Source organism: Camelina sativa, chromosome 12, assembly GCF_000633955.1.
Source record: "Camelina sativa cultivar DH55 chromosome 12, Cs, whole genome shotgun sequence".
NCBI classification, from domain to species: Eukaryota; Viridiplantae; Streptophyta; class Magnoliopsida; order Brassicales; family Brassicaceae; genus Camelina; species Camelina sativa.
This window is the reverse complement of record NC_025696.1, coordinates 8,562,525-8,580,878: the sequence shown is the minus strand read 5'-3', so window position 1 is coordinate 8,580,878 and position 18,354 is coordinate 8,562,525. Positions and strand designations below refer to the sequence as shown.

General features: G+C 38.2%; 6 protein-coding genes across 9 annotated transcripts in view; 2 read left to right on the top strand and 4 right to left on the bottom strand.

Moving 5' to 3' along the window:
* The window catches only part of LOC104730931 (superoxide dismutase [Fe] 1, chloroplastic-like), a 2,225-nt gene extending 1,941 nt beyond the window's left edge, over window positions 1-284 (bottom strand). Inside the window, exon 1 of one of the 2 annotated variants that reach the window (XM_010450176.2) lies at window positions 171-284. In XM_010450176.2, coding sequence (XP_010448478.1) covers window positions 171-269 — 99 coding nt within the window. In that variant the 5' untranslated portion in view covers window positions 270-284. Of the gene's footprint in view, window positions 1-14; window positions 126-170 lie in introns of those variants that run through there. The other variant, XM_010450177.2, reaches the window with a different exon arrangement.
* Window positions 918-3,341, bottom strand: LOC104730930 (metacaspase-2-like). Its single transcript, XM_010450175.2, has 5 exons — window positions 2,452-3,341; window positions 2,034-2,364; window positions 1,673-1,793; window positions 1,208-1,468; window positions 918-1,107 (listed from the first exon to the last, which is right to left on the bottom strand). The coding sequence occupies exons 1-5, from the start codon at window positions 3,062-3,064 to the stop codon at window positions 1,048-1,050; spliced, it is 1,386 nt and encodes a 461-aa protein (XP_010448477.1). The 5' UTR covers window positions 3,065-3,341; the 3' UTR covers window positions 918-1,047.
* Window positions 3,962-11,681, top strand: LOC104730929 (ATP-dependent DNA helicase SRS2-like protein At4g25120). Of its 2 annotated transcripts, XM_019233892.1 has the most exons (29): window positions 3,962-4,183; window positions 4,748-5,441; window positions 5,539-5,580; window positions 5,697-5,860; window positions 6,184-6,412; window positions 6,542-6,598; window positions 6,680-6,785; window positions 6,877-7,010; window positions 7,087-7,161; window positions 7,283-7,408; window positions 7,495-7,626; window positions 7,725-7,808; window positions 7,935-8,048; window positions 8,155-8,255; window positions 8,590-8,656; window positions 8,739-8,789; window positions 9,137-9,214; window positions 9,302-9,508; window positions 9,622-9,660; window positions 9,783-9,854; window positions 9,964-10,050; window positions 10,121-10,171; window positions 10,251-10,456; window positions 10,548-10,641; window positions 10,744-10,794; window positions 10,986-11,048; window positions 11,152-11,211; window positions 11,301-11,363; window positions 11,447-11,681. In XM_019233892.1, exons 1-29 carry the CDS (start codon window positions 4,035-4,037, stop codon window positions 11,534-11,536), a joined length of 3,486 nt encoding a protein of 1,161 aa, XP_019089437.1. In that variant the 5' UTR covers window positions 3,962-4,034; the 3' UTR covers window positions 11,537-11,681. The 2 variants fall into 2 exon arrangements, with proteins under 2 accessions (XP_019089437.1, XP_019089436.1); XM_019233891.1 differs by lacking the exon at window positions 3,962-4,183 and having other exon boundaries at window positions 4,728-5,441.
* On the bottom strand, window positions 11,828-14,022 carry LOC104730928 (peptide methionine sulfoxide reductase A4, chloroplastic). Of its 2 annotated transcripts, XM_019233893.1 has the most exons (3): window positions 13,937-14,002; window positions 12,727-13,214; window positions 11,828-12,322 (listed from the first exon to the last, which is right to left on the bottom strand). In XM_019233893.1, exons 1-3 carry the CDS (start codon window positions 13,971-13,973, stop codon window positions 12,071-12,073), a joined length of 777 nt encoding a protein of 258 aa, XP_019089438.1. In that variant the 5' UTR covers window positions 13,974-14,002; the 3' UTR covers window positions 11,828-12,070. The 2 variants fall into 2 exon arrangements, with proteins under 2 accessions (XP_019089438.1, XP_010448475.1); XM_010450173.2 differs by lacking the exon at window positions 12,727-13,214 and having other exon boundaries at window positions 13,449-14,022.
* Window positions 15,936-16,777, bottom strand: LOC104730927 (peptide methionine sulfoxide reductase A4, chloroplastic-like). The gene is made up of 2 exons (XM_010450172.2): window positions 16,375-16,777; window positions 15,936-16,288 (listed from the first exon to the last, which is right to left on the bottom strand). Exons 1-2 carry the CDS (start codon window positions 16,705-16,707, stop codon window positions 16,007-16,009), a joined length of 615 nt encoding a protein of 204 aa, XP_010448474.1. The 5' UTR covers window positions 16,708-16,777; the 3' UTR covers window positions 15,936-16,006.
* On the top strand, window positions 17,880-18,353 carry LOC104733316 (oleosin 18.5 kDa-like; the record flags this gene model as incomplete). Its single annotated transcript, XM_010452900.2, has 1 exon — window positions 17,880-18,353. A coding segment is annotated over exon 1 (375 nt), but the record flags the coding sequence as incomplete, so codon positions are not given.

Genomic DNA, 18,354 nt, shown 5'->3' with positions numbered 1-18,354 from the left:
AAAAGAATGTATACATGCGTTTGTGTGTTGTCGGACGGCCAAGCAAATTATAATAAAATTTCTATGTACTTATGTAGAAGAGCAAGAGATTGTTGGACACGAAAAGAGTAAGAGATCACGAAAACTCGAACATGAACTAAAAAAGTAGATGAGAGATAGAGAATGAGTACCTCAAGTTTCAAGGACAAGTGAGGAGAGCACACGCCAGTGGAATCCGTGTGTGTTTTGAGTTTTATGGATGGCTCTGCTTTTTGGTAATTGAGATGCATCGTACATGTGGCAGTACGACGTATCGTTTGTACTATCATTATCTTTTTGCAGTACATTTTTTTTTTCTCTCTTCGTGGCTCCTATAGACTCATTGTGTCGTCATAATTGGATAAAAAAAATTATGGACATCATTTTAGTAATATTTTACAAATTATTTTTACATAAATACAATTATACAACGTTATGTACAAGTTTATTGAGTTGAACTATGTTAATTTCAAACATTCGTTTTTTTACCACAAACTCATATTAATTAGGCCTATCTTATCTATTTTCTAGAATTCTGTAGAATAGTCTGAAATTATTATGGTTTTTACATCTATATGAACATAGTGAGGATATATTATGATGTTTTTTTTTTTTTTGTGTTGAAAATATAGGAATCGAGAGAAATGAATACTGTTATGAAAAATCTACAGTTACTTACAATGATGACGAGCCTGTGTAAGTTCAAGCAAAGTCCTTTTTTTTTTTTTTGTTAGCAAAGTTCATATGAAACAACGAAATCTCGGTTTGGAGAGGAAAAGTTATACACCACATTCGTGTGTTTTGTTTGTCTGATTTCATTAAACTTTAGGAATTAAGATGGGGAACACCATATATGCCAGTATTAGTATTTAACTTGATGGTAATTTTGAAAGATGAAGTCTCAAAACTATTATTTTCACTTCATAAGGCCGATTAACATATATAATGATCATGTCCCATGTATCATTCACTCAATAAAGAATTTAATTGATTTTCTGACATTTCTATACTCTTCCATTTCATCCCATGTTATAAAGAGAATGTCTTCCCATACACATCAAATGCCTCGTTAGCGCTCAATTGTGGTTCCTGCGGTACCAATCCAATATGCCAATTAATGCAATTTAATTAACATTAACCTTGCTATGAAAACCATTTTATCGAAGTAATGAGTAGATGAATGGATTACCTGAGTTTTCTGAGGGGCTTGGTTTACTTCTTCTTCCTCATCAGAAGGAGCAGCGCCTAAGATGAGCAAACCAAGAAGAGTAGTGAGAAAATCACCCCCTTCCACTTCCACAAGCTCTCTACCTTTCTTTTTGTCAAAGATCTCGTGAACCGTTGATCTCATCGCATTCAGCAAGGACCCATAAGTAGTCCCATGACCACGTTCTATGGCCTGAATGAATGCATACGTCATTGCCCCAGTCCACGCACTCCCTGACAATTGCTGCATGCAGCACACACAAGTTTCTTTGTGATGAGAGCTTTTAATTAAAACGAAGGTATGTTCATACGTTTATTTATATGGAGTAGCTACTATAACGTAACGGTGAAAATATAAAATATGGATGATTTTACGTTTTGCGGAATTGTTTACAAATACTATCAAAAGTTGTTTGGAATCTAAAGAGTTGCATTAGCGGAATTGTACCGGAGTATCAGCAGAGGTCTCGTCATCATCGCAGCCCGTGAAGGAGAAGACTTCACCGCCACTCGTACCTTTCCACATTCCTGATGGAGGCCGATGGTCCTCCCATTCGTAGTTTCCAAGCCTAAAAATGAAGGAACAAGAAAAAAGGGGTTAATGAGCTATATACATAAACAGTTCCTATTTTTGTTAATTTATTGGTTTATAGGGCATATATATACTATTATACTGCATGGCTCTATTGGTTTTTTTAACAATTACTTCTATATGCTACATTTTTTTATCATATAATTTTGTAAATTGGAGACGCAACACCAAGAAGAAAAGTAAATATTGTAACTAACAAGACTTATAGATATCATACCTGTCCATTCTACAAAGATAGGGTAGGTCCAAGACGGTACCACTATGACAAGCGTCAATGATGGCATGGAGCTTGACTCCATAAGGGAGAGGCCGTACGATTGTAGCATTGATCTTGTCATCCACGATGACACCTGAAGTCCTGTGGTCAACCGGGAGAAGAGTCTCGTCAAATCCGTCGATCTCGTCGCCGTTGTAATCCGTCTGGTTGTTGCCGTGACCAGAGAAATGGAAGACAAGGGAATCTCCCGGTTTGCAACTTAAAACTAGCCAATGCATCGCCATTGTTATGTTATTCTTCGTTGGCCATCTCAATGGGTCCTCTTCTTCTTCTATACGTACACCATTTTTGACACTTTTAAGTATATACTATGGTGAAAATATGAATGTTAAAAGGTGTAGGGAAAATAGAATAATACCGTTGAGCATAAGAATGCAAGATTCAGGGAAGTGGAAACGCTTCATCAACATGAACTTCATGCACTTTGCGTCATTGATACATCCTTTCAGTTCGTCCTTTGTGTTCTTATAAGAAACCCCGACGATCACCGCTCGCTTATGTCCGTGTACCGGCGGCGGAGGACCCGACGGCGCGTGATTGTATGGAGACGGTACCGGCGGCGCATGAGTGAACGGATACGATGCTGGAGGCTCGTGGTTGAACGGAGACGGTGCTGGAGACGCGTGGCTAAACGAAGAGGGTGCTAGAGGCGCGTGGTTGAACGGAGACGGTGCATACGGCGCGTGACTAAACGGAGAAGGTGCATACGGCGCGTGGCTAAACGGAGAAGGTGCAGGCGGCGCGTGGTTAAACGGAGAGGGTGTTGGTGGCGGGTAGATGTGAGAGGATGGTGCAGGAATTATAGGAGATGAGTTGGGAAAATGAAGAGGGGTAACCGGCGCGTGGGATTGGAGACGGGGCTCGGGGGCTATGAGAGTGAAGGCGTGGCAAATGGAGCAGCGGATACGGGTGGCTCCGGGAGGGAGATGAAGCGGCGTACGACAGCTGGAGCAATCCACCAGCAACAACATTCTTTTTCTTTAAAATATCCCACAACTCCTTTTATTTTCTCGAGATTTCTAGTTCCACCCTATATTTCCTGTTAGTAACAGCTTAAAGCTTTTCATCTTGTAATTTACAAGAATGCATTGGAACTTTAGAAGAAGAAGAAGAAGAAGAAGAAGATACAAGAAGGTAAAGAAGAAAATGCTGAGTAAAGAGACGACTTTAAGCTTTTATGTACTCGGCGGTCATGAAGACTTTTTTTGGTGGATCATTATGAAGTCGTCTCAACTTGAATATGTATAATGTACAACACAAATTGAATTAGCAAGTTGAGAATTTTTATTGTTCCTTCTCTTCTATATATATATATTTTTTGTTTTCCATTATGTAAGCATGGATTTGATAGTGCGAAGGAACTAATTAGAATGTAGTTGACGTTGATTTATGATGACTTTGCTGGATTATTGGAATTAATTTTAGCCACCATACTATAGTCAATATACAGTCATATATGAAGCTGTTCTTATTGACCATCCGATATTGTCATGTCGGATGGATAATACAATACAACGCATGAAAACTCATCAACAACACTTGGGAGATTTTGAACAATTTGAACATTCCACTAATTAACAAACTTCAAACGGATCCAAGCAAAGAAAATAAGAGACGATCGAAATACAATTGATATCGAATTTTAAGAGTAGTTTTTTTGGATAAATCCTAAAGTAATCCGAGGTAAATGAGAAAAAGAGAATTTACTGGTGCATACTTGCAAAATTGCAATAATATCGGAAAAAGATTATAAAAATCCATTATTAAAAATCGAAGGGCCCTACGTGGGCTCTCAAGGCCCAAATAAGATCTTCTTCTATACCCGGAAGATTCGTTGTCCCCCCTAGGTTTTTCGTTTTTTTCCAGTTTCTCAGAGACAAATCATTTCGAAATTTTCCCACACTTTCTCTCTGAACGAAGATCATCAAAGGGGGAAGAAGAATGGAGAATCTCCCGCCGAACAGAGGGATGTGGAATCAAGAGTACACCCCTGGTCGTCTTTCTCAAAGCTTCAGAAGCGTTAAGCCGCTCCTTGACCGGAAAAGGCCACTTGAGAATGCAGCTCATTTCTCCAATCCTTTCCCTCAAAGGTACCACTGCTTCTTCTTTCTTTTCAATCTTTTATTCGAATTCTTGGTTTACTCTTTAATCTCCTCTTTGTTCAATTGCGGTAAATTTCTGATTTCATCATGGTTTAGTGAAGTGAACCCTTGCTCTTCCATTTCCCATGCTTTTAGTTTTAGGATTTGGCAATTTTGCAATTAGTATTTGAAGTTTCTACTTCGCCAGATTTGATGGGATTGCCTGAAATATGTGATAAATTTATCTACTTGGTGTTGCAGAGTGAAGGAATCATCAATGGGTACTGAATCCGTTACTCACCATGGTAGTAGCTTCAATCGAATTCCTCTTATGGAGTTATCCGCGAATAATACACCATACAAACGCCTAAAACCAGGGATCGGGTCACCTGATGATGGTTGTTATCCTCCTCCTCGTGGCGTGAGCACCCCTACTCCTAAGTTTGATCTGGATGAGGAGGTTATAAACGCATTTCAGACGGAGATTTCTAGGAATGATGGAGTTTCNTAATTTTGCAATTAGCATTTGGAGTTCGCTTTTAATTGATAAATTTTATCTACCTGGTGTTGCAGAGTGAAGGAATCATCAATGGGTACTGAATCCGTTACTCACCATGGTAGTAGCTTCAATCGAATTCCTCTTATGGAGTTATCAGCGAATAATACTACACCATACAAACGACTAAAACCAGGGATCGAGTCACCTGATAATGGTTGTTATCCTCCTCCTCGTGGCATGAGCACCCCTTCTCCTAGGTTTAATCTTGATGAGGAGGTTATAAACGCATTTCAGACCGAGATTTCTGGGAACGATGGAGTTTCATCAGACCCGTTTGTTACTCCCCTGAAACAGCCAGAAAGAGTTACAACACTAAGCTATGGTTGCTCTTCTTCTTCTTCGCTTCTTGATGATGATGACCTCGATGATTCTATTTTACAAGAGATTGACTTTATTGTTGAACAGTCAGCGAGAAAAGCTGCTTGTCAAACTCCAAGTGCCAGCATAAATGAGACGCCGGCTAAAGATGATAAGAACAGTGAGCTCATCAAAGCCACCTTAGATTCTAGGGATGTTGAAAAGTTTGTGTCAGACTCTAATATTAACTCGAAGCTCAATGAAGAAGAGGCTACCGTTGCTGCACTGATCAATTCCATGCCTGATGAGTGTTCAAAATATTTGCTGTCTTTAAATGATAGACAGCGTGATGCAGCCTGTAGTAATATATCAACGCCTTTGATGGTTATTGCTGGTCCTGGTAGTGGAAAGGTTGGTTTCTTACAAACTTTCTTTTTCCTATGAGTCAAGAATTTTGTGGGTTTTCATGTTGTACAGTCAGTGCTGACTATTCCTTTTCCCATGTTAGACTTCCACCATGGTTGGCCGCGTCTTAGTGTTGCTCAATGAGGTACTATCTTATCGCTTAGTGATTTTTAACTGTTTCCGTACTTGAGATCTTGTATATGAAATCAGATTTGAACTTATCTTTACATTTTAAGATTTGTGTTTTTTCTAACTTGATAGGGTCTACATCCATCAAATATCCTTGCAATGACTTTCACTACGGCAGCAACATCTGAGATGAGAGAACGCATAGGAAAATCTGCTGGAAAGAAAGCAGCTAAAGAGATAACAATCAGTACATTCCATTCATTTTCCTTGCAGCTTTGTCGGATGCATGCAGAAAAGTGAGAATTTGAATTGTGAATTTCTTGATATTTTGGTAATTAACATTTACCAAAATGTAGGTAGAAGAGAAGATATGCAATGTTTTTTTCTCACTACTGAAAAATGTAACTACCTATGTTGCTAAATTGGAGTTGCAGGGACAATAAATGGAAGTAATACTTGAAATCAAGATTAGTTTATAAATTCTTTTATGTATGGCGATTTCACTAATTTTATTTTACATGTATTTGTTTGAAGTTGTTAGTTGCAAATCACTTGTTGAGATCTTTGATGTTATAGATTCATGGGATTCATTTATCTTATACCTTTCCTACTGTCACAGGTTAGAACGTACACCTGAATTCTCAGTGTATGGGCATGGGCAACAAAGAAGAGCGATAATAGAAGCAGTGCGTTTATATGAGGAGGAAAAGAAGAATGGAAGCAAGACTTCCGGTGTATGCGAGTCTGGAGAAGGTTTAAATGGGGCAGGGGCAGGAGCAGGAGCAGGAGCAGTATGTCCTGAATACGCCAAGGATCTATCAAAAAAATGGCAGAAATTTGTGACCCAGGTTGCCAATAAAAGAAGAAAGGATATTATTTTTTTAAATTTATGGTCTATTTATAGTGCTTATATCCTGTCCTTCGCAAATAATCTGTCTCTTACAATTAGTTGATTTTAACTTGTTTTCGTATTTTAGGGAAAAGCTTCTGGTAAAACTCCAGAGGAGTGCCGTAAGATGGGCAATGAGATAGGAGTAAGTCAGCTAAAAATTATTTCCCGCATCTCTACTATGAATTAGTTCATGTGATATGATTCTGTACTGGTGCCTTTACAGGCTAAAATTCTTGGAAACTACAACGATATCCTAAAAGCTTGTGATGCTCTGGACTATCATGATTTGATCAGTTGTTCCGTCACACTCCTCTCTGACTTTCCTGAAGGTGAAGCCACTTGGATAAATTTTATGGATATATGATTTATGACGCTCAAGATTTCCTTGTATTCACGTGTATTTGCTGCATTTGGTTAAAGTATTCAAGGAATGCCAAGATACCTGGAAAGCCATCATAGTTGATGAATTCCAGGACACTAGCACAATGCAGTACAAGCTTCTACGAATGCTAGGGTCTCATAATCACATAACTATTGTTGGTGATGATGATCAGGTGCGTTGTTTTCAAACAAAGCTTACTTCTTTTCACTTGAATATTCAAAGGAAGTATGACATATCTTTTCTTGCAGTCCATCTTCGGTTTTAACGGGGCCGACAGTTCAGGATTTGATTCGTTTCGCCGAGATTTCCCAAATTACAAAGAGGTTTGTCTTTTCGTGGCTAACTCAAATATTAGACCACATATGATTTATGAGCTTAAGGAAGCAAAAGCTCTCACCATTGGATTGCGAATGCATAACATTTATCTTACTGCTTCTGATTCAGGTCAGGCTTATAAAAAACTATCGCTCCTCCCGCCATATTGTGGAAGCCGCATCTTCTATCATAAAAAACAATACGAAGCGGTGCCAATCAAAAAGCATTTCGTCTGAAAATTCTCAGGGATCTAAGGCAAGTTGAACTTTTCTTTATAAGAAATTGCATCATTCAATGGCTACAGTAACAGGCTTGACCTTTTTGTGTTTTATCCAGTATAGATTACTGTCAAAGAATGCCATAATGAGGAAGCACAGTGTGCATATGTCATTGACAAAATAATTGAAATCACCAATGATGACTCAACACCTTGTTGTTCCTACGGAGATATTGCCATTCTTTATAGGAGGCAGGTCAGTCCTTTTCGTTTCCTTGATGACATGTTGTCAGAATGTAAAACTCTTTAACATATTTACTTATGTTGGTAAACCACGAATGTACTGATAATCAGGTGTCAGGTAAAGTCTTCCAAAATGCATTCCGCCAGAGAAAAATACCATTTAATGTTCATGGTGTTGCTTTCTACAGGAAAAAGGTAGATTGCCTTATATTTATCTCATTTGTTTTAACTGTTGCATGATCTCCATGTATCTCAATTCATGACATTGATGATTCCCGTATCATTTGAGAATAAGCTCCATCTAATATACATTACAACTAGGTTGTCCGAATCATTTTGGCCATGCTGAAAACAACATTTTCGGAATGTGATGATGCTTCTTATAGGCGAGTGTTCAAGGCATTGCTTCCTTTTGAGAAAGAGGAAAAGCAAAAGGTTTGTACCTCATTTGCTCTTGTTTTATTTCATTTGCATGATTATCTACGATTCACTTTTTCTTTCTCAGCTTTAGCTATCAGTAACTTATCACCATCGTCTGCAGGTTATAGAACATATTGAAAAAATCTCGACTAGTAGGAAATGCAGCTTTATCTCAGCGGCGAGTGATATCTTCAGTGCCAAGATTTCGGGTACCTTCAAAAGGTACTGCTTGATGAAATTCATTAGAAATCAGTATATAATATTGCTTTAGTTTTAATTCTGAGTTGAGAATATCGTTTGCTTTTACGTTTACCAACCAAGACATATATACTAGTTTCTCATATAACTGTGTCTGTTTTTATTTTCATGAACCATACTAGAGTGATACATATAGGTCGTTTTTGCCACCCAGATCTAAGTGACATTGTGTGTATATGTATATATATTTATGTGTATCTACAGATTCAAAGAATGGTGCACATTTTATCCCCTAAGACTTGCTATTTTTATTCATGTTTCTTGCCAAGCTTCTTAGATTCGTTTGAATTAACCACAGGAGCCAGCTTACCCAGGGACGCAAAATTTTGCAAACTCTTGACATGGTAGCAAAGCTGGTTGACAGGGTAAGATGTTAATTGAAGTGATCATGCTTATTTTAAATTAGTACTACGAAATACAAATCCCTTACATCTTAACTATTTGCAGGAACAATCACTTTCAGCTGTAATAACATGTGTGGCAAATATGATACCACAGGTAATTGGTTTTTCTCTCTTAAGTGATGACATGCTTATAGCCATTAACCGACAATGTCATCTCTGGAGTCGTATATAGCAAAACATGCAGGCAATTTTATACTTTTGTTTGCTAAGCAAGTCATATATACAAAAGATGGACCTTATACTTAGACAATCCCGTCTCATTCTTGAAAGTTTGTAGATATCGTGATTGTAGGCTTAAGGTGTAAGTTTCACTGAAAAATAGTTTCTGAACATGTGATTTTGCTTTGAAGATTTACTGTATCTTTTCTTACAAATTCTGACTATCATACCCATTTCTTTTCTTGATCACGCTTTACCTTTTCATGTTGTTTCAACTTGTAGAAATACCTTCTTGAGCAACGAGCCATTGTGGATAATGATGGAGGAAAACTGCTTAATGAAGACAACGATCTTAGATCTGTATGTGGCTTTTGCCATTCAAAAACTTTGGGTAATCTTCTTTTCCCGTATGTATGTTTTAAAAATATTTTGGGGGAATGATTTCAGGTAATCCAGTACTTACTGGATGATGTAGCTGAGTTTCTTTCCGCTCATTGCACTACAACTGATGGAGAAGTGGATGCAGTCAAAGAAAGCAAAGGCTGCAAGCACCTTAATTCATTTATCAACTATATCTCTGAGCGCGAAACTGAAAATTTTCGTTCAAGAAAACATGACAATGAAAATTCTGTCACATTGACCACCATTCATCAGGTTTTTGTCTACCACTCGAGCAGTCCACAGTTTGTTACCCATCTGTGTTAGAATTAGCTGCTTCAGGCAGTAATGGAAATATTGACTAATATCTCTTGTATATCTTTATGCAGTCGAAAGGTTTGGAATGGGACATAGTTTTCATAATCAAGGTATATATCACCCTCTTTGGTTTTCTTTACCGAGTTGTTGGCGGCTATGGAATACTTGTTTATAAAATCAATGAAACAAAATAGGTCCTTGGCCCAGTCTGAATCATAGTTTTGCTAAACAGGCTAATGAAAACGAGATTCCCCTATTACATGAGTCTAACGGCAATTCATCAGAGAGTGGAACATCACTTGAGGTATAGCTTTTCCTTCTCATGAAGTCTTTCATTAACTCTCTATCCACTTCCCACCTCTGCAGACTCTACAAATATATATTTAACCGCACAGTGTTTGCTTAAATTGTAGGAGGAACGTCGCCTTTTGTACGTTGCTATGACTCGTGCTCGCAAGAAACTATTTTTTTTGTATGTGACAGTGGATTCAAACTGGCAGGTCAGTACTACACATAGTTTGTGAATTCTTCCTCTCAGACGTTGTCTCTGACTAATGATTTTCCATCTAGGTGCTCCAACCCTCACGATTTCTTAAAGAGATTCCCGACCATCTTCTTCAGGTTCAGGTCTCAGTCTGTTTGTAACTTTATGCATAATAATGTGATAGAACTAACAAGAACTCTCAACAATGCTTTGCAGGGAGATTTTAGCGTAAATGACTGTAGAAAAGTTCACCAAAATCTTCCAAACAAGACTGACCAGAGCGTCTCCAGTTTTGGATCAGAAGAATTAAAGCATGAGGAAAGTAAACTAACAGACAATGATGTGATGAACATTCCAGCAGATGATGCCTCCGAGGAGTCAATAGCAGCATATGCACTCAATGGGAACAACTTCCTTAAGAGGTTACATGTTAAAAACCAACACAACTATCTAATTTGGCACTCTTTGGTGTGGTTCATCATTCAATAGGTGTAGAACTTTTATCCTCAACAGGTTTGATGTGGAGGTTAGATCAGTTGTCTCTCACTTATTTCACAGCTGGGCTAAGAAAAGAGCATTCCAGGAACCGAAGCGGCTGATTGACAAGGTGAGTATCGCATACTTTGCATACAGTTTTCTCGATCAACTAATGTAAGCGCCAGTCAATGTTCTTAACTCACCTTTCATGTCAATGTTTTCGTACATGCAGGTAAAGTTTGTGATTGGTGAACGTTTGGCCATCAAGAAGAACAAACACAAGGTTGTATACCTCTCTCAGTAAATGTGGTATAATCTATAGATTTATTCACCATAAACAATTCCGATGCAGTCGTTTCCTTGTTTGGTTACTGTTAAGTTTATTATGAAGCGTAATCGTTAAAGCCTACTAAAGCCATACAGAGTGTTGGAATATGCTTTGGTGACTAACTGGATGCTGCACTATTTTTTTAGGATGTCTTACGAGCACTCAAATCATTATTGACTTCTGAAGAAGCGTTCCAATATGCAGAACATGTAAGCATTAATATCTGAAAAACACTATCACACGCTAGTGATTTGATAAAAATGAAAACTGAGATTGTGGTGCTCATGTTCCTGTGTATTTTGGGGATATCAGGTACTTAGGTGGGAACAACTTCCTGCAGACACAAGAGCTCATATAGTGCGCGAGAAACAGGTAATAGATATTGCTGTTTTGACAAAGCAATAGAAGTTTAAGTTAACTCACTATATTAAACTTGGGGAAAAAAAAAAACTCTGTTTCAGGAGCATTTCCAAAAACTGAGGATTGAAAACTCAATGGGCACTTCAGAAGCAACGACTAAACAGGTAAAAATCTCGTCAAGCTCACATTTTGGTCTGCCAAAGATTAGAAGATGATACACTTTTGTTTATGTTTTTTGAAACTACAGATCGCATTTCTGCATAGTCTAGGATGCACAGTGACCCCAACATCACGTCTCCATGCGTCACGCTTGATTGAACAGTACAAATCACTCTGAGATTCTAGATAATCCATAAGTTCAAATGTATTAAAAAAGGTGCCTGGACATGATCTCGATTTCCAATATAAAAGAACGAACAATGGTAATATGTACAAAGTGAATGTTGTAGAATGAAATTCAAGGAAATTGTTTTGGTGGTGTCGTGAAATAACTCAATACTCATTCATGTCTATATGCATCCAAGTGATGTTCCGACCATTAGAATAGCTACTGAATTGCTCAAAACTCAAAATCAAAAGAAAATGTGAAACTGTTTTCTTCTCAAATTGTATGAGTATTCCCATCAAGTAGCTAATACACAAGTACAAGTGACGTTTTATAAAATTTGAATATTGGCTATTATGCTATTATGGTTGGTTTTTGTAACACTAATAAAATTTATCACAACATTCATGCAAGCATATGATGTGCATCATCACCACTGATTACATAACAAAGACAATACACAAATGTGATCTACAGATTATTGCATTTTCATGAAACAACTCACTTCTTTTTTTATGTGCTAGAGAGACGAGTCACTTTAGTTTCTTAGCCATAGCATCGGATTGGATCCTTGCAACCTTTCTCAGGTGATTGTCTTAAACCCATGCGACCGCCTTTTGCCAGGTATTGCTGGTGGTGCTCTTCCGCTCTGTAAAACTTTGTAGCGGGAAGTAACTCTGTCACAATCTTCTTGTTCAAGATCTTCTCCTGTATCTCAACAGATTCACGAGCTATCCGCTCTTGCTCTTCTGTGTAGTAGTATATGCCTGATCGATACTGCGTTCCCACATCATTCCCCTGGCTCAATCAACACACAAAACGTCAGTAATAGTATGATGTGAAGAACCACAACAAGAACACTAGATTCATCCTCAACGGCATAATCGGTATAGTAACATGATAAGAGCAGACTTAAGTAGAACCATATTGGAAACGGTCACTTCCAAATCAGCTAAGATTCTTACTTAGCTCTAACCTCAAATCAAATACATAACAACTTAGCCACAGAGAAGTTCGTCTACACATGTGATGAGACTACCAAATCTATATAAAGATGAAGTAAGACACAAAGAGTTCGTCTAAAGTCTAAACATGTAATGCCTCGAAATGATCAATATAGCAATTCAACACCAAATCCGGAGCCACTGTTTCAGCCGGAGATGCGATAAAGTCAAGATTTTTTTAAGGGACAAAGCAATCACCTGACGATTCAAGGTGGTTGGATCATGTCGTTTCCAGAAAACATCGAGTAAGCTCTCAAAGCTGCAGTCTTTAGGATCGTACTGAACTCTAACAACCTCGTTATGTCCAGTGATGTCACTACAGACATCCCCGTAACTCGGATTGTGAACGAACCCATGGCTATACCCAACCTCGGTCTTGGTCACACCAGGAACCCTCTGGTAAGCTAGCTCCAGACCCCAGAAACAACCGGCGCCGAATTGAGCAAATTGCTGACCTGAAGAAGGAACATCGTCGTCGGGTCCTTGGGCGATTGCGGCGGAGGCCGGGTCGACTTGGGCTTGGGGACGAGAGCCGAAACCGAGGCGGTTGAAGAGGTTGTTCATCGGGGATTTGTAGACGGAGATGGGTCGTCGAGAGGTTTGGGGGAAAGGGCAAATGGGTTTGGCTCTAGAGAAAGGGAGTGCGGCTTTAGAGAGAGAATTGAGAGGTTTGGAGAGAGCAGCGGNCACAATCAGCTAAGATTCTTACTTATCTCTAACCTCAAATCAAATTCATAACAACTTAGCCACAGAGAAGTTCGTCTACACATGTGATGAGACTACCAAATCTATATAAAGATGAAGTAAGCCCACAGAGAGTTTCAAATGATCAATATAGCAATTAAACACCAAATCCGGAGCCATAGTTTCAAATGGAGATGCGATAAAGTCTCGATTTTTTTAAGGGACAAAGCAATCACCTGACGATTCAAGGTGGTTGGATCATGGCGCTTCCAGAAAACATCGAGCAAGCTCTCAAAGCTGCAATCTTTAGGATCGTACTGAACTCTAACAACCTCGTTATGTCCGGTGATGTCACTACAGACATCCCCGTAACTCGGATTGTGAACAAACCCATGGCTATACCCAACCTCGGTCTTGGTCACACCAGGAACCCTCTGGTAAGCTAGCTCCAAACCCCAGAAACAACCGGCGCCGAATTGAGCGAATTGCTGACCTGGAGAAGGAACATCGTCGTCGGGTCCTTGGGCGATTGCGGCGGAGGCCGGGTCGACTTGGGCTTGGGGACGAGAGCCGAAACCGAGGCGGTTAAAGAGGTTGTTCATCGGGGATTTGTAGACGGAGATGGGTCGTCGAGAGGTTTGGGGGAAAGGGCAAATGGGTTTGGCTCTAGAGAAAGGGAGTGCGGCTTTAGAGAGAGAATGGAGAGGTTTGGAGAGAGCAGCGGCGGAGATGAACGGAGGAGAGGCGACGAGGACCTGCATTATCAATGCAGTGTGACGTGGTGCTATTTGGAACTAGTTTTTAAGAAGCCAAAGGATATATATATACAAATTACAAAAGGCCTGCGCATTCGGGTATCCGTTCAGGTTCGGATTCGCTATTTCGGATTTTCAGATTTTCGGATATAGAGGTATAGGATCTGTTCAAATATTTCTAAACTTCAGTTTTGGATTGGGTTTGATTCAGGTATTTCGGATTCGGATTACCCAAAGGTCAAAAAGCTCAAAATTTTAGTATCTAATTTACTCTAAATTATTAAAAAAATACCCAATTTTTCTAAAAATTTAAAGTATTTTTACTCAAAATTACTAAAATATAGAGTATCTAAAATATCTAAAAATCTAAATAGTTTAGACACTTACATTACTAAAATTATAAATATTACTAATATATTACTACTCTATATTAATAATGTAAGTATATTCAGATATCCATTCGGATTTCAGTTTGGATCGGGTTTGGTTCGAATTTTTGGATATAGAGATGAGAAACCTGTTCGGGTATTTTACAATTTCGGATACGGGTTCGGATTGGCTTTTTCGGATCTTTGAATTCTGATATTTTGCCTAGGCCTACAAATTAGATAGTTACCCTTACCATAAAGCAGGAGAAATATTTGCGTAAACTTTACTGTAATTTGTTAATTATAAAATAATAATAGAAGATTTATTTGATTACTGTGTACATTTTATAATCTTTTACTTTTAATTTACATAGTTTCATACTCTGATTTCAATCCATCTATGGTAAACGATACAATGTTCAAATCCGTAAATTATATAAATTTTGTAAAATACAGAAAATAAAACAAAACTCATATTGAAGCGGTCATGATTTTTGTTAGTTGTATATACTATATTGAATATAACATTTTTGATTTTTTTATATTTTAATAAAATGTCACTGCGTATATATGCAACACAAAATTATTTAATTAATTAGATATAATATTTTATATATTTAAAATATAATCAATGTTGTATCTTAGTTTTAAAAGATATGTGTCATTATTAAATGATTTAGGGATGCATATATTTAATCTTAGTTTTATAATTTTCTAAATAGTTTATTATTATTTCCTAAAAATTTTGAAATAATAAATGAGTTCTGTTGAATCATTTTACTAAATAATTTTAAAAATATTATTTTATTATTTTATAAACTAATATAAGCTTTTCTTTTGTTGGTTATTAAATTAATAAAAATGCAATAACATTTTTGTAATATTTCACATGATAATAGAGTTAAACTTCTAAAAGCTTTGCTTAAATATATAGAGATTTCTACATTCGTAGGAACCAGGACTCGATCCCGGGTGTGATGGTGCCTTCTACAAATGGACTTACCTCCTGCCACTGCACTAAAGTCACTGCACTAATGGAATTTGGCTAATGGGCCGGCCAGTTGTGGCCCAATGGTTGACAAAAAAAAAAAAAAAAAAATATATAGAGATTTATTTCTCTCTTTTGACATAAAAAAACTCAAGATTATATTATGATGTATCTGCTGAATATAGTGTCTATGTTCATTTGGATTCGGAGTGATAGATCTGTATTTCGATTGTTGCTCAAAAACGTGACGATTCAGACCGATCGAAGAAGAAGAATGAGAATCGAAACATATACATTTTTTGAAATGGCAGATCGCATTTCTGCATAGTCTAGGATGCACAGTGACCCCAACATCACGTCTCCATGCGTCACGCTTGATTGAACAGTACAAATCACTCTGAGATTCTAGATAATCTCATACGTTCATATGATCTCGATTTCCTAATCTTGAATATAAACAATGGTAATATGAATTTTGTAGAATGAAATCCATGGAAATTGTTTTGGTGGTGTCGTGAAATAACTCAATGCCCATTTCATGGCCTATATGCATCCAAGTGATTATCCGACCATTTAGATTAGCTTCTAAATTGCTCAAAAACTCAAAATCAAAAGATAATAATTCGAAACTGTTTTATTCTCATTGGTCTCAAATTGTATAATACACAAATGTGATCTACAGATTAATGCATTTTCATGAAACAAGCCACTTCTTTTGTACCGCATCGCATTGCATCCTTGCAACCGTTCCCAGCTGATGGTCTTGAACACGTGAGACCGCCTTTTGTCAGGTATTGCTGGTGGTACTCTTCCGCTTTGTAAAACTTCGTAGCGGGAAGTATCTCTGTCACAATCTTCTTGTCCAAGATCTTCTCCTGCACCTCAACATCTTCACGAGCTATCCTCTCTTGCTCGTCTGTGTAGTAGTATATGCCTGATCGATACTGTGTTCCCACATCTTTCCCCTGCTCAAATCAACACACAAACATAATAAGAACAGATGGAGATGCGATAAAGTTTCGATTTTTTTTTGAAGGGACAAAGCAATCACCTGACGATTGAAGGAGGTTGGATCATGGCTATTCCAGAAAAGATCGAGCAAGCTCTCAAAGGTGCAATCTTTAGGATCGTACTGAACCCTAACAACCTCGTTATGTCCCGTGGTGTTAGTACAGACATCCACGTAACTCGGATTGTGAACGAGACCATGGCTATACCCAACCTCGGTCTTGGTCACACCAGGAACACTCTGGAAAGCTAGCTCCACACCCCAGAAACAACCGCCGCCGAATTGAGCGAATAGCTGACCTGGAGAAGGAACATCGTTGTCGGGTCCTTGGGCGACTGCGGCGGATGAAGGGTCGACTTTGAAGAGGTTGTTCATCGTGGATTTGTAGAAGGAGATGCGTCTTCGAGAGGTTTGGGAGAAAGGGATAGTGATATATGCAACTTAAAACAAGCCGAAGGGATATATATACAAATTTGTCTTCCCTTTGGACATAATTATAACCTCAAGATTTTTTTGTCATGTATCTGTTTCATATAGTGTCTATGTTCATTTTGGTATTGTACACTGGTATGATATAAATTGGTTAGGTGTCTTTATATTATGATGTATGTGCTGCATATAGTGTCTATGTTCATTTGGATCTGTACTTCGATTTCCAATATATTTTCTGAATCGGTATGAATGGTCACGTTTTTTTTTCACCTACCAATTTCAGGAAATATATTGCAAATCGAAGTATAGGTAATGAACATAGACACTAAATGCAGCAGATACATCACAATAGATTAAATCTTAATTTTTCTTCACATACAATACATGTGACATCCACCAAAATAATAGCCTTCAGAAAAAAGAAAAAAAAAAATATTTATATCCCAAAATAATGAACTTAGCTAGTGTAGGTTAAAGTAAAGACGTGTACTTTTTTTGACTTTGGCTTTTAATTTTGTTCTTCTCTTCAAGAACATGCATCAATAAGGTGGTGATTTAGTAAAAACCCTATCACACAAACCTTTAACCTTTTTTATGCCACAAGTTTTAGTCGAGTTTGTTTTGTATTTAAATACATATTTTATAAGCTTAAATTTGCGTTTGTATAACAGAGCTAAAAACCTCTCATGAATATCGTTTTTGGGTATGATGGTTTTTTACCGATAACTAAAAGAGCAAAATCGTCCTTATATTATGCCTCTCACTTTCTTTTAATTTCGTTCCTCTTCTACCTTTAGGGGTTTTTCATTTCATCGTTTGATGTCTCATTTGCCAATAATGGTCGTTTAAATTGTGTCGGAGGAATGCATTGAAGGCCCGAACCCATATTTAACCAGCCCAACAGTCCATTTTAAGTTTTGCGTTCGGTTCATTGCCAACGCCACATTCCAAGTAAACTAGACAAAAAACAAACGTGTCCTCAAGTAGACCCCTCTCGTTTACACATGCAGCGGCTGCATGGTGACGCTATTAACAGGTGGCGTACAACTGCATGATGACGCCATTGACACGTGACTCTCGTCCCCTCTCTTCATATATGTAAACAATTTGGCAACTCATTCCTATTCCAAAATATATACACATCCCTCTCTCTTGAGATCAATCACATTTTCAGTACCTTCTTTTTCCTTTTCTAGCCAACAAGAAAAGCAAAAATGGCGGATACAGCTAGAACAACCCATCACGATATCATCGGCCGTGACCAGTACCCGATGATAGGCCGAGACCGAGACCAGTACCAGATGATGGGCGGCCGAGACCAGTACCAGATGGGACGAGGATCAGACTACTCCAAGTCTAGGCAGATTGCTAAAGCTGCTACTGCTGTCACAGCTGGTGGTTCCCTCCTTGTCCTCTCCAGCCTTACCCTTGTAGGAACAGTCATTGCTTTGACTGTTGCAACTCCTTTGCTCGTTATCTTCAGCCCAATCCTAGTCCCGGCTCTCATCACCGTAGCACTCCTCATCACCGGCTTTCTCTCCTCTGGTGGGTTTGGCATTGCAGCTATAACCGTCTTCTCTTGGATTTACA